Source organism: Oncorhynchus masou, chromosome 2, assembly GCF_036934945.1.
Source record: "Oncorhynchus masou masou isolate Uvic2021 chromosome 2, UVic_Omas_1.1, whole genome shotgun sequence".
NCBI classification, from domain to species: Eukaryota; Metazoa; Chordata; class Actinopteri; order Salmoniformes; family Salmonidae; genus Oncorhynchus; species Oncorhynchus masou.
The window spans coordinates 7,702,240-7,716,833 of NC_088213.1; the positions used below are offsets into that span (position 1 = coordinate 7,702,240).

A 14,594-nucleotide genomic window follows, 5' to 3' on the forward strand; every position below is an offset into this window, starting at 1 on the left:
CAGTACTCACCACTCCTTGTGGCTGACTCCTCCAGACAGAGAGACAGTACTCACCACTCCTTGTGGCTGACTCCTCCTGACAGAGAGACAGTACTCACCACTCCTTGTGGCTGACTCCTCCAGACAGAGAGACAGTACTCACCACTCCTTGTGGCTGACTCCTCTAGACACAGACAGTACTCACCACTCCTTGTGGCTGACTCCTCCAGACAGACAGACAGTACTCACCACTCCTTGTGGCTGACTCCTCCAGACAGAGAGACAGTACTCACCACTCCTTGTGGCTGACTCCTCCAGACAGAGACACGGACAGTACTCACCACTCCTTGTGGCTGACTCCTCCAGACAGAGAGACAGACAGTACTCACCACTCCTTGTGGCTGACTCCTCCAGACAGAGACACAGTACTCACCACTCCTTGTGGCTGACTCCTCCCTGACAGAGAGACGGTACTCACCACTCCTTGTGGCTGACTCCTCCTGACAGAGAGACAGACCCAGTACTCACCACTCCTTGTGGCTGACTCCTCTAGACAGAGAGACAGGCAGTACTCACCCCTCCTTGTGGCTGACTCCTCCAGACAGAGACACAGGCAGTACTCACCACTCCTTGTGGCTGACTCCTCCAGACAGAGACACAGGCAGTACTCACCACTCCTTGTGGCTGACTCCTCCAGACAGAGACACAGGCAGTACTCACCACTCCTTGTGGCTGACTCCTCCAGACAGAGAGACAGTACTCACCACTCCTTGTGGCTGACTCCTCCCTGACAGAGAGACAGTACTCACCACTCCTTGTGGCTGACTCCTCCAGACAGAGAGACAGTACTCACCACTCCTTGTGGCTGACTCCTCCTGACAGACAGGCAGTACTCACCACTCCTTGTGGATGACTCCTCCAGACAGAGAGACAGTACTCACCACTCCCCTTGTGGCTGACTCCTCCAGACAGAGACACAGACAGTACTCACCACTCCTTGTGGCTGACTCCTCCTGACAGAGAGACAGTACTCACCACTCCTTGTGGCTGACTCCTCCAGACAGAGACACAGACAGTACTCACCACTCCTTGTGGCTGACTCCTCCAGACAGAGAGACAGTACTCACCACTCCTTGTGGCTGACTCCTCCAGACAGAGAGACAGTACTCACCACTCCTTGTGGCTGACTCCTCCAGACAGAGAGACAGTACTCACCACTCCTTGTGGCTGACTCCTCCTGACAGAGAGACAGTACTCACCACTCCTTGTGGCTGACTCCTCCAGACAGAGAGACAGTACTCACCACTCCCTTGTGGCTGACTCCTCAGACAGACAGACAGTACTCACCACTCCTTGTGGCTGACTCCTCCAGAAAAAGACAGTACTCACCACTCCTTGTGGCTGACTCCTCCAGACAGAGAGACAGTACTCACCACTCCTTGTGGCTGACTCCTCCAGACAGAGACACGGACAGTACTCACCACTCCTTGTGGCCGACTCCTCCAGACAGAGAGACAGACAGTACTCACCACTCCTTGTGGCTGACTCCTCCAGACAGAGCGACAGTACTCACCACTCCTTGTGGCTGACTCCTCCTGACAGAGAGACGGTACTCACCACTCCTTGTGGCTGACTCCTCCTGACAGAGAGACAGACAGTACTCACCACTCCTTGTGGCTGACTCCTCTAGACAGAGAGACAGGCAGTACTCACCACTCCTTGTGGCTGACTCCTCCAGACAGAGACACAGGCAGTACTCACCACTCCTTGTGGCTGACTCCTCCAGACAGAGACACAGGCAGTATTCACCACTCCTTGTGGCTGACTCCTCCAGACAGAGACACAGGCAGTACTCACCACTCCTTGTGGCTGACTCCTCCTGACAGAGAGACAGTACTCACCACTCCTTGTGGCTGACTCCTCCAGACAGAGAGACAGTACTCACCACTCCTTGTGGCTGACTCCTCCAGACAGAGAGACAGTACTCACCACTCCTTGTGGCTGACTCCTCCTGACAGACAGGCAGTACTCACCACTCCTTGTGGATGACTCCTCCAGACAGAGAGACAGTACTCACCACTCCTTGTGGCTGACTCCTCCAGACAGAGACACAGACAGTACTCACCACTCCTTGTGGCTGACTCCTCCTGACAGAGAGACAGTACTCACCACTCCTTGTGGCTGACTCCTCCAGACAGAGACACAGACAGTACTCACCACTCCTTGTGGCTGACTCCTCCAGACAGACAGACAGTACTCACCACTCCTTGTGGCTGACTCCTCCAGACAGAGACACGGACAGTACTCACCACTCCTTGTGGCTGACTCCTCCAGACAGAGAGACAGACAGTACTCACCACTCCTTGTGGCTGACTCCTCCAGACAGAGAGACAGTACTCACCACTCCTTGTGGCTGACTCCTCCTGACAGAGAGACGGTACTCACCACTCCTTGTGGCTGACTCCTCCTGACAGAGAGACAGACAGTACTCACCACTCCTTGTGGCTGACTCCTCTAGACAGAGAGACAGGCAGTACTCACCCCTCCTTGTGGCTGACTCCTCCAGACAGAGACACAGGCAGTACTCACCACTCCTTGTGGCTGACTCCTCCAGACAGAGACACAGGCAGTATTCACCACTCCTTGTGGCTGACTCCTCCAGACAGAGACACAGGCAGTACTCACCACTCCTTGTGGCTGACTCCTCCTGACAGAGAGACAGTACTCACCACTCCTTGTGGCTGACTCCTCCTGACAGAGAGACAGTACTCACCACTCCTTGTGGCTGACTCCTCCAGACAGAGAGACAGTACTCACCACTCCTTGTGGCTGACTCCTCCTGACAGACAGGCAGTACTCACCACTCCTTGTGGATGACTCCTCCAGACAGAGAGACAGTACTCACCACTCCTTGTGGCTGACTCCTCCAGACAGAGACACAGACAGTACTCACCACTCCTTGTGGCTGACTCCTCCTGACAGAGAGACAGTACTCACCACTCCTTGTGGCTGACTCCTCCAGACAGAGACACAGACAGTACTCACCACTCCTTGTGGCTGACTCCTCCAGACAGAGAGACAGTACTCACCACTCCTTGTGGCTGACTCCTCCAGACAGAGAGACAGTACTCACCACTCCTTGTGGCTGACTCCTCCAGACAGAGAGACAGTACTCACCACTCCTTGTGGCTGACTCCTCCAGATAGAGAGACAGACAGTACTCACCACTCCTTGTGGCTGACTCCTCCAGACAGAGACACAGACAGTACTCACCACTCCTTGTGGCTGACTCCTCCTGACAGACAGACAGTACTCACCACTCCTTGTGGCTGACTCCTCCAGACAGAGACAGTACTCACCACTCCTTGTGGCTGACTCCTCCAGACAGAGAGACAGTACTCACCACTCCATTGTGGCTGACTCCTCCAGACAGAGAGACAGTACTCACCACTCCTTGTGGCTGACTCCTCCAGACAGAGAGACAGTACTCACCACTCCTTGTGGCTGACTCCTCATGACAGAGAGACAGTACTCACCACTCCTTGTGGCTGACTCCTCTAGACAGAGAGACAGTACTCACCACTCCTTGTGGCTGACTCCTCCTGACAGAGAGACAGTACTCACCACTCCTTGTGGCTGACTCCTCCTGTCTGTTTCAGGTCCTGGTGTAGCTTCTGGTTCTCCTGCACCACCTCCTCCACACGGCCCCGGAAACTTCTCAACTCCTCCTACACACAACCAATCAATCAATCAATTACACTGGATCACAAACACTACCTGGACAGCTCTCAGGGATCAGTCTAGCAGCTATCCTAACAGGTGAACCCTACTCCATCAGTAATCTCAGCTATCCTGACAGGTGAACCCTACTCCATCAGTAATCTCAGCTATCCTAACAGGTGAACCCTACTCCATCAGTAATCTCAGCTATCCTAACAGGTGAACCCTACTCCATCAGTAATCTCAGCTATCCTAACAGGTGAACCCTACTCCATCAGTAATCTCAGCTATCCTAACAGGTGAACCCTACTCCATCAGTAATCTCAGCTATCCTAACAGGTGAACCCTACTCCATCAGTAATCTCAGCTATCCTGACAGGTGAACCCTACTCCATCAGTAATCTCAGCTATCCTGACAGGTGAACCCTACTCCATCAGTAATCTCAGCTATCCTAACAGGTGAACCCTACTCCATCAGTAATCTCAGCTATCCTAACAGGTGAACCCTACTCCATCAGTAATCTCAGCTATCCTAAAAGGTGAACCCTACTCCATCAGTAATCTCAGCTATCCTGACAGGTGAACCCTACTCCATCAGTAATCTCAGCTATCCTAACAGGTGAACCCTACTCCATCAGTAATCTCAGCTATCCTAACAGGTGAACCCTACTCCATCAGTAATCTCAGCTATCCTGACAGGTGAACCCTACTCCATCAGTAATCTCAGCTATCCTAACAGGTGAACCCTACTCCATCAGTAATCTCAGCTATCCTAAAAGGTGAACCCTACTCCATCAGTAATCTCAGCTATCCTAACAGGTGAACCCTACTCCATCAGTAATCTCAGCTATCCTAACAGGTGAACCCTACTCCATCAGTAATCTCAGCTATCCTAACAGGTGAACCCTACTCCATCAGTAATCTCAGCTATCCTAACAGGTGAACCCTACTCCATCAGTAATCTCAGCTATCCTAACAGGTGAACCCTACTCCATCAGTAATCTCAGCTATCCTGACAGGTGAACCCTACTCCATCAGTAATCTCAGCTATCCTAACAGGTGAACCCTACTCCATCAGTAATCTCAGCTATCCTGACAGGTGAACCCTACTCCATCAGTAATCTCAGCTATCCTAACAGGTGAACCCTACTCCATCAGTAATCTCAGCTATCCTAACAGGTGAACCCTACTCCATCAGTAATCTCAGCTATCCTAACAGGTGAACCCTACTCCATCAGTAATCTCAGCTATCCTGACAGGTGAACCCTACTCCATCAGTAATCTCAGCTATCCTGACAGGTGAACCCTACTCCATCAGTAATCTCAGCTATCCTGACAGGTGAACCCTACTCCATCAGTAATCTCAGCTATCCTAACAGGTGAACCCTACTCCATCAGTAATCTCAGCTATCCTAACAGGTGAACCCTACTCCATCAGTAATCTCAGCTATCCTGACAGGTGAACCCTACTCCATCAGTAATCTCAGCTATCCTAACAGGTGAACCCTACTCCATCAGTAATCTCAGCTATCCTGACAGGTGAACCCTACTCCATCAGTAATCTCAGCTATCCTAACAGGTGAACCCTACTCCATCAGTAATCTCAGCTATCCTAACAGGTGAACCCTACTCCATCAGTAATCTCAGCTATCCTAACAGGTGAACCCTACTCCATCAGTAATCTCAGCTGAGAAGGGAGGTAGAGGAGGGGTAAGAGAGGTAGAGGAGGGGCAAGGGAGGTAGAGGAGGGGTAAGGGAGGTAGAGCAGGGGCAAGGGAGGTAGAGGAGGGGTAAGGGAGGTAGAGGAGGGGTAAGGGAGGAGGGAGGAGGGGTAAGGGAGGTAGAGGGAGGGTAAGGGGGTGAGCAGGGGTAAGGGAGGTAGAGGAGGGGTAAGGAGGTAGAGCAGGGGTAAGGGAGGTAGAGGAGGGGTAAGGGAGGTAGAGGAGGGTAAGGGAGGTAGAGGAGGGGTAAGGGAGGTAGAGGAGGGGTAAGGGAGGTAGAGGAGGGGGAAGGGAGGTAGGAGGGGTAAGGGAGGTAGAGGAGGGTAAGGGAGGAGAGCAGGGGTAAGGGAGGTAGAGCAGGGGTAAGGGAGGTAGAGCAGGGGTAAGGGAGGTAGAGCAGGGTAAGGGAGGTAGAGGAGGGGTAAGGGAGGTAGAGCAGGGTAAGAGAGGTAGAGCAGGGGTAAGGGAGGTAGAGCAGGGTAAGGGAGGTAGAGCAGGGGTAAGGGAGGTAGAGGAGGGGTAAGGGAGGTAGAGCAGGGGTAAGAGGGTAGAGCAGGGGTAAGAGAGGTAGAGCAGGGTAAGGGGAGAGCAGGGGGTAGAGAGGTAGGCAGGGGTAAGAGAGGTAGAGCAGGGGTAAGGGAGGTAGAGCAGGGGTAAGGGAGGTAGAGGAGGGGTAAGGGAGGTAGAGGAGGGGTGGGGAGGTAGAGGAGGGTAGGGAGGTAGAGCAGGGGAGTAAGGGGAGGTAGAGCAGGGGGTAGAGCAGGGTAAGGGAGGTAGAGCAGGGGTAAGGAGGTAGAGGGGGGTAAGGGAGGTAGAGCAGGGGTAAGGGAGGTAGAGGAGGGGTAAGGGGGGAGGTAGAGCAGGGGTAAGGAGGTAGAGGAGGGTAAGGGAGGTAGAGGAGGGGTAAGGGGAGAGGTAGAGGAGGGGTAAGGGAGGTAGAGGAGGAGTAAGGGGGAGGTAGAGGAGGGGGTAAGGGAGGTAGAGGAGGGGTAAGGGGGAGGTAGAGGAGGGGGGTAAGGGAGGTAGAAGAGGGGTAAGGGAGGTAGAGGAGGGTAAGGGGAGGTAGAGGAGGGTAAGGGAGGTAGAGCAGGGGTAAGGGAGGTAGAGGATGGGTAAGAGGTAGAGGAGGGGTAAGAGAGGTAGAGGAGGGGTAAGAGGTAGAGGAGGGGCAAGGGAGGTAGAGCAGGGGCAAGGGGAGGTAGAGGAGGGGTAAGGGAGGTAGAGCAGGGGTAAGGGAGGTAGAGGAGGGGTAAGGGAGGTAGAGCAGGGGTAAGGGAGGTAGAGGAGGGGTAAGGGGAGGTAGAGGAGGGGGTAAGGGAGGTAGAGGGGGGGTAAGGGAGGTAGAGGAGGGGTAAGGGAGGTAGAGCAGGGGTAAGGGAGGTAGAGCAGGGGTAAGAGAGGTAGAGCAGGGGTAAGGGAGGTAGAGGATGGGTAAGAGAGGTAGGAGGGGTAAGGGAGGTAGAGCAGGGGCAAGGGAGGTAGAGGAGGGGTAAGGGAGGTAGAGCAGGGGTAAGGGAGGTAGAGGAGGGGTAAGGGAGGTAGAGCAGGGGTAAGGGAGGTAGAGGGGGGTAGGGAGGTAGAGCAGGGGTAAGGGAGGTAGAGGAGGGGGTAAGGGAGGTAGAGGAGGGGTAAGGGAGGTAGAGGAGGGAGTAAGGGAGGTAGAGGAGGGGTAAGGGAGGTAGAGCAGGGGTAAGGGAGGTAGAGGATGGGTAAGAGAGGTAGAGGAGGGGGTAAGAGAGGTAGAGGAGGGGTAAGAGAGGTAGAGGAGGGGCAAGGGAGGTAGAGCAGGGGCAAGGGAGGTAGAGGAGGGGTAAGGGAGGTAGAGCAGGGGTAAGGGAGGTAGAGGAGGGGTAAGGGAGGTAGAGCAGGGGTAAGGGAGGTAGAGGAGGGGTAAGGGAGGTAGAGCAGGGGTAAGAGAGGTAGAGCAGGGGTAAGGGAGGTAGAGGATGGGTAAGAGAGGTAGAGGAGGGGTAAGGGAGGTAGAGCAGGGGCAAGGGAGGTAGAGGAGGGGTAAGGGAGGTAGAGCAGGGTAAGGGAGGTAGAGGAGGGGTAAGGGAGGTAGAGCAGGGGGTAAGGGAGGTAGAGGAGGGGTAAGGGAGGTAGAGCAGGGGGTAAGGGAGGTAGAGGAGGGGTAAGGGAGGTAGAGCAGGGGTAAGGGAGGTAGAGGAGGGGTAAGGGAGGTAGAGGAGGGGTAAGGGAGGTAGAGGAGGGGTAAGAGAGGTAGAGGGAGGGGTAAGAGAGGTAGAGGAGGGGGGTAAGAGAGGTAGAGGAGGGGTAAGGGAGGTAGAGGAGGGGTAAGGGAGGTAGAGCAGGGGCAAGGGAGGTAGAGGAGGGGTAAGGGAGGTAGAGCAGGGGTAAGGGAGGTAGAGGAGGGGCAAGGGAGGTAGAGCAGGGGTAAGGGAGGTAGAGGAGGGGTAAGGGAGGTAGAGGAGGGGTAAGGGAGGTAGAGCAGGGGCAAGGGAGGTAGAGCAGGGGTAAGGGAGGTAGAGCAGGGGTAAGAGAGGTAGAGCAGGGGTAAGGGAGGAGGAGCAGGGGTAAGGGAGTTAGAGCAGGGGCAAGGGAGGTAGAGGAGGGGCAAGGGAGGTAGAGGAGGGGTAAGGGAGGTAGAGGAGGGGTAAGGGAGGTAGAGGAGGGGTAAGGGAGGTAGAGGAGGGGTAAGGGAGGTAGAGCAGGGGTAAGGGAGGTAGAGCAGGGGTAAGAGAGGTAGAGCAGGGGTAAGGGAGGTAGAGGATGGGTAAGGGAGGTAGAGGATGGTAAGAGAGGTAGAGGAGGGGTAAGGGAGGTAGAGCAGGGGCAAGGGAGGTAGAGGAGGGGTAAGGGAGGTAGAGCAGGGTAAGGGAGGTAGAGGAGGGGTAAGGGAGGTAGAGGAGGGGTAAGAGAGGTAGAGGAGGGGTAAGGGAGGTAGAGCAGGGGCAAGGGAGGTAGAGGAGGGGTAAGGGAGGTAGAGGAGGGGTAAGGGAGGTAGAGCAGGGGTAAGGGAGGTAGAGCAGGGGTAAGGGAGGTAGAGGAGGGGTAAGAGAGGTAGAGGAGGGGTAAGAGAGGTAGAGGAGGGGTAAGGGAGGTAGAGCAGGGGCAAGGGAGGTAGAGGAGGGGTAAGGGAGGTAGAGGAGGGGTAAGGGAGGTAGAGCAGGGGCAAGGGAGGTGAGCAGGGGTAAGGGAGGTAGAGCAGGGGTAAGAGAGGTAGAGCAGGGGTAAGGGAGGGGAGGAGCAGGGGTAAGGGAGTTAGAGCAGGGGTAAGGGAGGTAGAGGAGGGGTAAGGGAGGTAGAGGAGGGGTAAGGGAGGTGGAGGAGGGGTAAGGGAGGTAGGAGGGAGTAAGGGGAGGTAGAGGAGGGGGTAAGGGAGGTAGAGCAGGGGTAAGGGAGGTAGAGCAGGGGTAAGAGGGTAGAGCAGGGGTAAGGGAGGTAGAGGATGGGTAAGAGAGGTAGAGGAGGGTAAGGGAGGTAGAGCAGGGGCAAGGGAGGTAGAGGAGGGGTAAGGGAGGTAGAGCAGGGGTAAGGGAGGTAGAGGAGGGGTAAGGGAGGTAGAGCAGGGGTAAGGGAGGTAGAGGAGGGGTAAGGGAGGTAGAGCAGGGTAAGGGAGGTAGAGGAGGGTAAGGGAGGTAGAGGAGGGGTAAGGGAGGTAGAGGAGGGGTAAGGGAGGTAGAGGAGGGGTAAGGGAGGTAGAGCAGGGGTAAGGGGAGGTAGAGGATGGGTAAGAGAGGTAGAGGAGGGGTAAGAGAGGTAGAGGAGGGGTAAGGGAGGTAGATCAGGGGTAAGAGAGTAGTGCAGGGGTAAGGGAGGTAGAGGGATGGGTAAGAGAGGTAGAGGAGGGGTAAGGAGGTAGAGCAGGGCAAGGGGAGGTAGAGGAGGGGTAAGGGAGGTAGAGCAGGGGTAAGGGAGGTAGAGGAGGGGGTAAGGGAGGTAGAGCAGGGGTAAGGAGGTAGAGGAGGGGTAAGGGAGGTAGAGCAGGGGTAAGGGAGGTAGAGGAGGGGGTAAGGGAGGTAGAGGAGGGGTAAGGGAGGTAGAGGAGGGGTAAGGGAGGTAGAGGAGGGGTAAGGGAGGTAGAGGAGGGGTAAGGGAGTGGGGATGGAGAGGTAGAGGAGGGGTAAGAGAGGTAGAGGAGGGGTAAGAGAGGTAGAGGAGGGGGTAAGAGAGGTAGAGGAGGGGCAAGGGAGGTAGAGCAGGGGCAAGGGAGGTAGAGGAGGGGTAAGGGAGGTAGAGGAGGGGTGGGGAGGTAGAGGCAGGGGTAAGGGAGGTAGAGGAGGGGTAAGGGAGGTAGAGCAGGGATAAGAGAGGTAGAGCAGGGGTAAGGGAGGTAGAGGAGGGGTAAGAGAGGTAGAGCAGGGGCAAGGGAGGTAGAGCAGGGGTAAGGGAGGTAGAGCAGGGGTAAGAGAGGTAGAGCAGGGGTAAGGGAGGAGGAGCAGCGGTAAGGGAGTTAGAGCAGGGGCAAGGGAGGTAGGGAGGGTAAGGGGAGGTAGAGGAGGGGTAAGGGAGGTAGAGGAGGGGTAAGGGAGGTAGAGGAGGGGTAAGGGAGGTAGAGCAGGGGTAAGGGAGGTAGAGCAGGGGTAAGAGAGGTAGAGCAGGGGTAAGGGGGAGGAGGAGCAGGGGTAAGGGAGTTAGAGCAGGGGCAAGGGAGGTAGAGGGAGGGGTAAGGGAGGTAGAGGAGGGGTAAGGGAGGTAGAGGAGGGGTAGGGAGGTAGAGGGAGGGGTAAGGGAGGTAGAGCAGGGGTAAGGGAGGTAGAGCAGGGGTAAGAGAGGTAGAGCAGGGGTAAGGGAGGTAGAGGGATGGGTAAGAGAGGTAGAGGAGGGGTAAGGGAGGTAGAGCAGGGGCAAGGGAGGTAGAGGAGGGGTAAGGGAGGTAGAGCAGGGGTAAGGGAGGTAGAGGAGGGGTAAGAGAGGTAGAGGAGGGGTAAGGGAGGTAGAGCAGGGGCAAGGGAGGTAGAGGAGGGGTAAGGGAGGTAGAGGAGGGGTAAGGGAGGTAGAGCAGGGGTAAGGGAGGTAGAGCAGGGGTAAGGGAGGTAGAGGAGGGGTAAGAGAGGTAGAGGAGGGTAAGGAGGTAGAGCAGGGGCAAGGGAGGTAGAGGAGGGGTAAGGGAGGTAGAGGAGGGGTAAGGGAGGTAGAGGAGGGGTAAGGGAGGTAGAGGAGGGGTAAGGGAGGTAGAGCAGGGGCAAGGGAGGTAGAGCAGGGGTAAGGGGAGGTAGAGCAGGGGTAAGAGAGTAGAGCAGGGGTAAGGGAGGAGGAGCAGGGTAAGGGAGTTAGAGCAGGGGCAAGGGAGGTAGAGGAGGGGTAAGGGAGGTAGAGGAGGGGTAAGGGAGGTAGAGGAGGGGTAAGGGAGGTAGAGGAGGGGTAAGGGAGGTAGAGCAGGGTAAGGGAGGTAGAGCAGGGGTAAGAGAGGTAGAGCAGGGGTAAGGGAGGTAGAGGATGGGTAAGAGAGGTAGAGGAGGGGTAAGAGAGGTAGAGGAGGGTGGGGAGGTAGAGCAGGGGCAAGGGAGGTAGAGGAGGGGTAGGGAGGTAGAGCAGGGGGTAAGGGAGGTAGAGGAGGGTAAGGGAGGTAGAGCAGGGGTAAGGGAGGTAGAGGAGGGGTAAGGGAGGTAGAGCAGGGGTAAGGGGAGGTAGAGGAGGGTAAGGGAGGTAGAGGAGGGGTAAGGGAGGTAGAGGGGAGGGGTAAGGGAGGTAGAGGAGGGGTAAGGGAGGAGGAGCAGGGGTAAGGGAGGTAGAGGAGGGGTAAGGGAGGTAGAGCAGGGGTAAGGGGGGGGTAGAGGAGGGTAAGGGAGGTAGAGCAGGGGTAAGGGAGGTAGAGGAGGGGGTAAGGGAGGTAGAGGAGGGTAAGGGGAGGTAGAGGAGGGGTAAGGGGAGGTAGAGCAGGGGTAAGGGAGGTAGAGCAGGGGTAAGAGAGGTAGAGCAGGGGTAAGGGAGGTAGAGGATGGGTAAGAGAGGTAGAGGAGGGGTAAGAGAGGTAGAGCAGGGTAAGAGAGGTAGAGCAGGGGTAAGGGGGAGGAGCAGGGTAAGGGAGTTAGAGCAGGAGCAAGGGAGGTAGAGGAGGGGTAAGGGAGGTAGAGGAGGGGGTAAGGGAGGTAGAGGAGGGGTAAGGGAGGTAGAGGAGGGGTGGGGAGGTAGAGGAGGGGTAAGGGAGGTAGAGCAGGGGTAAGGGAGGTAGAGCAGGGGTAAGAGAGGTAGAGCAGGGGGTAAGGGAGGTAGAGGATGGGTAAGAGAGGTGGAGGAGGGGTAGGGGAGGTAGAGCAGGGCAAGGGAGGTAGAGGAGGGGTAAGGGAGGTAGAGCAGGGGTAAGGGAGGTAGAGGAGGGGTAAGGGAGGTAGAGCAGGGGTAAGGGAGGTAGAGGAGGGGTAAGGGAGGTAGAGCAGGGGTAAGGGAGGTAGAGGAGGGGTAAGGGAGGTAGAGGAGGGGTAAGGGAGGTAGAGGAGGGGTAAGGGAGGTAGAGGAGGGGTAAGGGAGGTAGAGCAGGGGTAAGGGAGGTAGAGGATGGGTAAGAGAGGTAGAGGAGGGGTAAGAGAGGTAGAGGAGGGGTAAGGGAGGTAGAGGAGGGGTAAGAGAGGTAGAGGAGGGGTAAGGGGAGGTAGAGCAGGGGCAAGGGAGGTAGAGGAGGGGGGTGGGGAGGTAGAGCAGGGGTAAGGGAGGTAGAGGAGGGTAAGGGAGGTAGAGCAGGGGTAAGGGAGGTAGAGGAGGGGTAAGGGAGGTAGAGGGGAGGGGTAAGGGAGGTAGAGCAGGGGTAAGGGAGGTAGAGCAGGGGTAAGGGAGGTAGAGGAGGGGTAAGAGAGGTAGAGGAGGGGCAAGGGAGGTAGAGCAGGGCAAGGGAGGTAGAGGAGGGGGCAAGGGAGGTAGAGGAGGGGTAAGGGAGGTAGAGGGAGGGGTAAGGGAGGTAGAGGAGGGGTAAGGGAGGTAGAGGAGGGGCAAGGGAGGTAGAGTGGGGTAAGGGAGGTAGAGCAGGGGTAGGGGGAGGTAGAGCAGGGGTAAGAGAGGTAGAGCAGGGGTAAGGGAGGAGGAGCAGGGGTAAGGGAGTTAGAGCAGGGGCAAGGGAGGTAGAGGAGGGCAAGGGAGGTAGAGGAGGGGCAAGGGAGGTAGAGGAGGGGCAAGGGAGGTAGAGGAGGGGGTAAGGGAGGTAGAGGAGGGGGTAAGGGAGGTAGAGCAGGGGTAAGGGAGGTAGAGCAGGGGTAAGAGAGGTAGAGCAGGGGTAAGGGAGGAGGAGCAGGGGTAAGGGAGTTAGAGCAGGGGCAAGGGAGGTAGAGGAGGGGTAAGGGGAGGTAGAGGGGAGGGGTAAGGGAGGTAGAGGAGGGGTAAGGGGAGGTAGAGGAGGGGTAAGGGAGGTAGAGCAGGGGCAAGGGAGGTAGAGCAGGGGCAAGGGAGGTAGAGGAGGGGGTAAGGGAGGTAGAGCAGGGGTAAGGGAGGTAGAGGGGGGGTAAGGGAGGTAGAGCGGGGGTAAGGGAGGTAGAGGAGGGGTAAGGGAGGTAGAGGAGGGGTAAGGGAGGTAGAGCAGGGGTAAGGGAGGTAGAGCAGGGGTAAGGGAGGTAGAGGAGGGGTAAGAGAGGTAGAGGAGGGGTAAGGGAGGTAGAGCAGGGGCAAGGGAGGTAGAGGAGGGGTAAGGGAGGTAGAGGAGGGGTAAGGGAGGTAGAGGAGGGGTAAGGGAGGTAGAGGAGGGGTAAGGGAGGTAGAGGAGGGGTAAGGGAGGTAGAGCAGGGGTAAGGGAGGAAGAGCAGGGGTAAGAGAGGTAGAGGAAAGGTAAGGGAGGTAGAGGAGGGGTAAGGGAGGTAGAGGATGGGTAAGGGAGGTAGAGGAGGGGTAAGGGAGGTAGAGGAGGGGTAAGGGAGGTAGAGGAGGGGTAAGGGAGGTAGAGCAGGGTTAAGGGAGGTAGAGCAGGGGTAAGGGAGGTAGAGCCGGGGTAAGGGAGGTAGAGCCGGGGTAAGGGAGGTAGAGCAGGGGTAAGGGAGGTAGAGCAGGGGTAAGGGGAGGTAGAGCAGGGGTAAGGGAGGTAGAGCAGGGGTAAGGGAGGTAGAGGAGGGGTAAGGGAGGTAGAGCAGGGGTAAGGGAGGTAGAGCAGGGGTAAGGGAGGTAGAGCAGGGGTAAGGGAGGAAGAGCAGGGGTAAGGGAGTTAGAGCAGGGTAAGGGAGTTAGAGCAGGGGTAAGGGAGTTAGAGCAGGGGTAAGGGAGGTAGAGCAGGGGTAAGGGAGGTAGAGGAGGGGTAAGGGAGGTAGAGCAGGGGTAAGGGAGGTAGAGGAGGGGTAAGGGAGGTAGAGCAGGGGTAAGGGAGGTAGAGGAGGGGTAAGGGAGGTAGAGGAGGGGTAAGGGAGGTAGAGCAGGGGTAAGGGAGGTAGAGCAGGGGTAAGGGAGTTAGAGCAGGGGTAAGGGAGTTAGAGCAGGGGTAAGGGAGTTAGAGCAGGGGTAAGGGAGTCAGAGCAGGGGTAAGGGAGTCAGAGCAGGGGTAAGGGAGTCCGAGCAGGGTAAGGGAGTCAGAGCAGGGGTAAGGGAGTCAGAGCAGGGGTAAGGGAGTCAGAGCAGGGGTAAGGGAGTCAGAGCAGGGGTAAGGGAGTCAGAGCAGGGGTAAGGGAGTCAGAGCAGGGGTAAGGGAGTCAGAGCAGGGGTAAGGGAGTTAGAGCAGGGCTAAGGGAGTTAGAGCAGGGCTAAGGGAGTTAGAGCAGGGCTAAGGGAGTTAGAGCAGGGCTAAGGGAGTTAGAGCAGGGCTAAGGGAGTTAGAGCAGGGGTAAGGGAGTTAGAGCAGGGGTAGGAGGGGTAGAGGAGGTGTAAGGGAGTTAGAGCAGGGGTAAGGGAGTTAGAGCAGGGGTAAGGGAGTTAGAGCAGGGGTAAGGGAGTTAGAGCAGGGGTAAGGGAGTTAGAGCAGGGTTAAGGGAGTTAGAGCAGGGGTAAGGGAGTTAGAGCAGGGGTAAGGGAGTTAGAGCAGGGCTAAGGGAGTTAGAGCAGGGCTAAGGGAGTTAGAGCAGGGGTAAGGGAGTTAGAGCAGGGGTAAGGGAGTTAGAGCAGGGGTAAGAGAGTTAGAGCAGGGGTAAGGGAGTTAGAGCAGGGGTAAGGGAGTTAGAGCAGGGGTAAGGGAGTTAGAGCAGGGTAAGGGGAGTTAGAGCAGGGGTAAGGGGAGTTAGAGCAGGGGTAAGGGAGTTAGAGCAGGGGTAAGGGAGTTAGAGCAGGGGTAAGGGAGTCAGAGCAGGGGTAAGGGAGTCAGAGCAGGGG

At 56.8% G+C, this 14,594-nt stretch overlaps 1 protein-coding gene across 1 annotated transcript in view; it reads right to left on the reverse strand.

Moving 5' to 3' along the window:
* The window catches only part of LOC135552379 (centrosomal protein of 89 kDa-like), a 65,974-nt gene that overhangs the window by 6,830 nt on the left and 44,550 nt on the right, over positions 1-14,594 (reverse strand). Inside the window, exon 13 of the mRNA XM_064983958.1 lies at positions 3,604-3,707. Coding sequence (XP_064840030.1) covers positions 3,604-3,707 — 104 coding nt within the window. The remainder of the gene's footprint in view (positions 1-3,603; positions 3,708-14,594) is intronic.